Source organism: Mus pahari, chromosome 9 (assembly GCF_900095145.1).
Source record: "Mus pahari chromosome 9, PAHARI_EIJ_v1.1, whole genome shotgun sequence".
NCBI classification, from domain to species: domain Eukaryota; kingdom Metazoa; phylum Chordata; class Mammalia; order Rodentia; family Muridae; genus Mus; species Mus pahari.
In genome coordinates, this window is record NC_034598.1 from 44,327,131 (window position 1) to 44,331,592 (window position 4,462).

The 4,462-nt window shown below is 55.7% G+C and overlaps 1 protein-coding gene across 2 annotated transcripts in view; it reads left to right on the forward strand.

Annotated features, from left to right (window-relative positions):
• The first annotated feature begins 406 nt into the window (after positions 1–406).
• Palm (paralemmin) overlaps positions 407–4,462 on the forward strand; it is a 26,840-nt gene continuing 22,784 nt past the window's right edge. Inside the window, exon 1 of one of the 2 annotated variants that reach the window (XM_021204764.2) lies at positions 407–811. In XM_021204764.2, the coding sequence (XP_021060423.1) occupies positions 807–811 (5 nt within the window). In that variant the 5' untranslated portion in view covers positions 407–806. The remainder of the gene's footprint in view (positions 812–4,462) is intronic. The other variant, XM_021204766.2, reaches the window with a different exon arrangement.

Below are 4,462 nucleotides of genomic sequence, written 5' to 3' on the forward strand. Positions count from 1 at the left end.
AAAAAAAAAAGAAAGAAAACCAAGGGAAAGTGGGTGGCTTGGCAGGAAGGCCGCGGAGGATGTCCTGGGACCTCCACATGCACACAAAGTGAGCACACATTCTACAAAACCAAACCAAAGGACAACTACTCTATCACAGAAGCAAGCTTTTGTGACTCACTCTCCCTGTGCTGCCCCAAGGCCCAGTGAGTGTCTAGGGCCAAGGGACTGCAGTCCAGGCAAAAACATGGCAAGTCACATGGTGCTTGTACCCTCTGAGGGAGACAGGCCCTATGTCTTTCTTGCTGTGGCTCTCCAGTGCCCTGGGAACAAAGTCTAAGTTCACCCAACACCCCTTTGCTCAGTCTGGCAGCATTACAGGGCTGACTAAACTCCTGAGTTCAGTAGACCATATCCAGCCACTACTAGCCCAGGCTGGGCCTCGTGCAGGAGCTGAACCCCTCAACAGCTGCTGCTGTGGCTCTCCCGCGGTTCGGGGGTCCGACTTGGGGCCCTGAACTGTACCAGGACTCCTTTCATCCCATGGATAACTGAGGGTGACTGAGTCCGGGATCTCTGCGACGTTTTGGGGTGCAGCTGCGCGGTGCGGGGCGTCTGCGGCCGGCAGGAGGCGCGCGCGGGCGCGCGGGATACAGGGAACGCGCAGAGGCGGCGCGCACACGAGCCCACCCGGCCGCGCCCGGACAATACCCGGCGCGCTGGGGACGATGCCCGCCCCGGTGCCGCCCCCGCGCCGCACAGCCCCGGCCGCCAGGCCCTAGAGTCGGCCCTGCCCCGCGCTGCACCGCCCACGGACCTCGCGGGAGATGGAGTGAGTACCCGGCCGCGCGCGCTCTGCCGCCCCAGGCCCCCAACGGGGAACCCGGAGGCGACGCGGGGAGACCGTGCCCAGCTGCAAAAGGGAAGGATAGAGCTGGGCCGCGCACTCCAGGCCTGGTCCCCAATCAAGCTGGAGGGGGCCCACCTGGGTTGCACCCACACATCTCTTGCAGGATGCAAAGGAGAAAGGCCCACGCGCGCGTACGACCCTTTATCCAAGCTGGGCCACCTGTGGGTGGGCGCCCCCCGAGAGCCTGTGGGACTTCGGGAGTAATGGGACCCTTCCTCAAGAGGCAGGGTGCTCCCCGCTTCCCCTCCCCCAGCTTCGGCTTGCAGCTCCTGGCGCTCCTGTCGGTCCTTCTTGCGCTCTGCCCTCCTCGTGGCCTCCTCTGGGTCCGCAGCCTCTTGGCCAAACCAATTCCGACCCCTTAGATGTCCTGAGTTGCCACAGGCTGGAGAGGTAGATTTCCGTGGAGAGCTAGGCGGGCGGTTCCCTGACAGAAGCTTTAATCTGATTTCCCCCTTTCCCCCTAAGAGTATCCCCTCCCCCTTCCCAGAAAAAGCGGGGACCAGATGGTGTGACTCAAAGGAGTGGCTGGTTGAGGTTGAAAATGATGGTGGAACCCAGTTCCCAAACCTAGTCTGAGTGAGCTGGGGTCTGTTTGTGTGGGTCTGAGAAGCGATGAGCAGTGGACGATTTCCTACGCACCGGGGGCCCGTTCGGGCACGCAGCCCTCTCTGGGCAATGTGAGGGTGTCCCCCAAGCCCCTTACTCCCACAGGTGGGAAGAATAGGTGGTCGAGGGGTGCTTGACAAGCCTGGTGGTAAGGAAACATCTAGGTAACAAATCTGCGTGCTTGGTGTCGTGGGGCGTCCCACACAGGGCGTCTGTCCTTACCCAAGCCAGGGCTGGGACAGAGCCGTCTGGCCAGCCCAGCTTGGCTGGTGACCGCTCCCCCTGCCCTTCCCTCTCTGGGTGTGTTTTGTGCAAGACAACTTTCCTCTTGGGATTAACCCGTGACCCGCCACACCCTCCGATGGGTGGGAGCTGTCACATCCTTCCCCGGCCAAGAAGGCTGACACCCAGCCCTTGCGTCCTTTACTTCAGACAAAGGCCTGGCTGCTCCTCCGCCCTGCCCCGGGAGCCCAGCCAGGGGCTCAGGGGAGCCAGGGCCTGCACTTGCCTGCCCCACATCCCCTGGCTTGTTTATCTGTTCTGCTGGCCTGGCCCAAGGGATCTTCTGACAGCCCGGACCAGGCCCAGGGGTGGGGTGTGGCTGTGGTCAGTGGGCTGCACAGACAGGTGACAGAACCTCCCACCCGGAACAGCAGATGAAAGGGTTGTTTCTGGTTAGGCCCCTATTGTTTCCTGTTCTTCTAGTCTTTTTTTTCCACTGGGGATCCTAAGGCTCAGAGGGGACTAGATGACAACCCAGAGCCACACAGCATACCCAGAGGCCCTTAGCTCACACCTGCTGCAAGGCTCTCCCGGGGTGGCCGTCTATCTCTTACAGTAGTGAGAGTGAGAGAAAACCTCTCTTAGGTTTCCAGTTGATACAAGGTGGAGTGAATGCCATCTGGACCAGGCCAGTCTTGGACACCTGACTTCCATCACAATCCTTTTCCACAAGGGCTAAACTCACTGTAAGTCACTCCTTTGATGAACTTCATGGCCCAGAACAAGAGATAGTTGCAAAGGCTAGCGGAAAGAGGACATTCGTGCTGCATTTTAAAGGTCGTGTGTGTGTGTGTGTGTGTGTGTGTGTGTGTGTGTCTGTCTGTGTGTGCGCGGTGTCTGTGTCTGTGTCTGTGTGTGTGTGTCTGTGTGTGTGTGTGTCTGTGTCTGTGTGTGTGTCTGTGTGTGCGCGCACACATGCAAGCCTTTCATCCCTGCACTCAGGTGAGGCAGGCAGGTCTCTGTGAGTTCCAGGTCAGCCAGGGTTACATAGAAAAAACCCAGCTCAGCAAAAAGCATTTTAAATTTAAGAAAGTAAATATATGCATTAAAGAATTAAAGGAGGGAGCTGGAGAGATGGCTCTGTGTGTAAGAAAGCTCACTGCCACAGGCATGGCAGCACACACCTTTAGTCCCAGGAGGCAGAGGCAGGCAGATCTCTCAGTTCAAGGCCAGCCTGGTCTGTAGAGTGAGTTTCAGAACAGCCAGGGCTACAGAGAGAAACCCTGTGTGTCAGGTGAGAGGCGGGGACAGGGAGAGGACCCCAGTTTGATTCTTAGCACCCCCATGGTGGCTTACACCTTCCTGTAACTCTAGAGCCAAAAGATCTGATGCCCTCTTCTGGCCTCCACAGGCATTGCGTGCATATGCACAAACCCACACACAGGCTCTAAAAATGAAATAAATCTTTGAAAACTTTAAAGACCTAATAAAAATTACTTTTGAAGAGAGGTGGCAGATATGGTGACCAGGAAGCTGTGACAGTCCTCCTGCCTCAGCCCCTCGGAGTGCTGGGGCGACAAGTTTGCACTACAGAATGGAGGAATGGGGATGTTCAGAAGTGAAGCCTTCACCAGGCTCTCCTTGGATCCTAACCCCGCCCAGCTACCCCGCCCCCACCTTCCCCTCCCCCTCACTCTGCCTGTCAGTCTCTTGGTGCCAGGTCTGCACTGATAGTTCCAATTCCAGAGCAATCTTTGGTTCTATTTGTTTCTATTTGGTCCCTGCACCTTCATACCTCTAGCCGAGCGAGTCTGCCAGGACTACTCTTGTAATGTTTTTCTACAATATAAGGGAATTTAGTTTGAAATGCGAGTTGTTGGGTTTTTTTAAATGATTATTTGTGTGTAGTGTGGGAGAGTGTGTGGGCAAGTAAGCAAGTGGGAGGGTCTGACTTTCAGAAGTCAGTTCTCTCCTTCCACCACGTGGGTTCTGGGGATCGAACGCAGGTCGTCAGGCATGACAGCAAGCCCTTCTACAGCCATCTCGCTGGTCCCCTAAATGTGGGTTTGTAAGGAAGGAGTTAAGACTGGCCGGCCAGCCTCAGAACAGGGAAGGTGGCTGGAGAAATGCTGAGTTGAATTGCTTCGTTTAGAGCTTTCTGTTGCTGTGTTTTTAGTTTATTTATTATTGTGGGGCATGACACATGTCAGGGGGTCAGAGGACTTGCAGGTCAACCTGTCTGTCCAACCGATGGGTTCTAGGAATTGAACCCAGGTCCTTCGGCTCTGTGGGAAACACCTTCACCTCTTGACCCATCTTTCCAGCCTTGTCCTTGCTGTTTTACAGCGGCTCTTTGTTTTTCTTAAGACATGAAGCCCAGAGTGGCACCAACCTCAATTTCTTAATCCTCCTGCCTCAGCTTTCTGACTTTTTTTTTTTTTTTTTTAAAAAAGATGTTCCCCTCTCCAAGGCAGACTTTTACTTTGTAGCACAGGCTAACTTCAAATTCTCCACCGTCCTGCCTCAGTCTCCTAGTCTAAGAAATGTTTTTGTTATGTTTCGGTCTATTCATCTGAGCCTTTTTTGTAAAGGATTCTCAAGGATCTGCCACACAGACAGACTGACGCACCTGCTGGCCAGACTGGCGGTGAGCTTGGGTCCCAACGCCGGCAGGCTAAGCTTAGCCGCGGTTGGTGTCTGAGCAAAGAGCAGCAAGGGCGGGGTGGGTCGAGGCCCGGGGGGGGG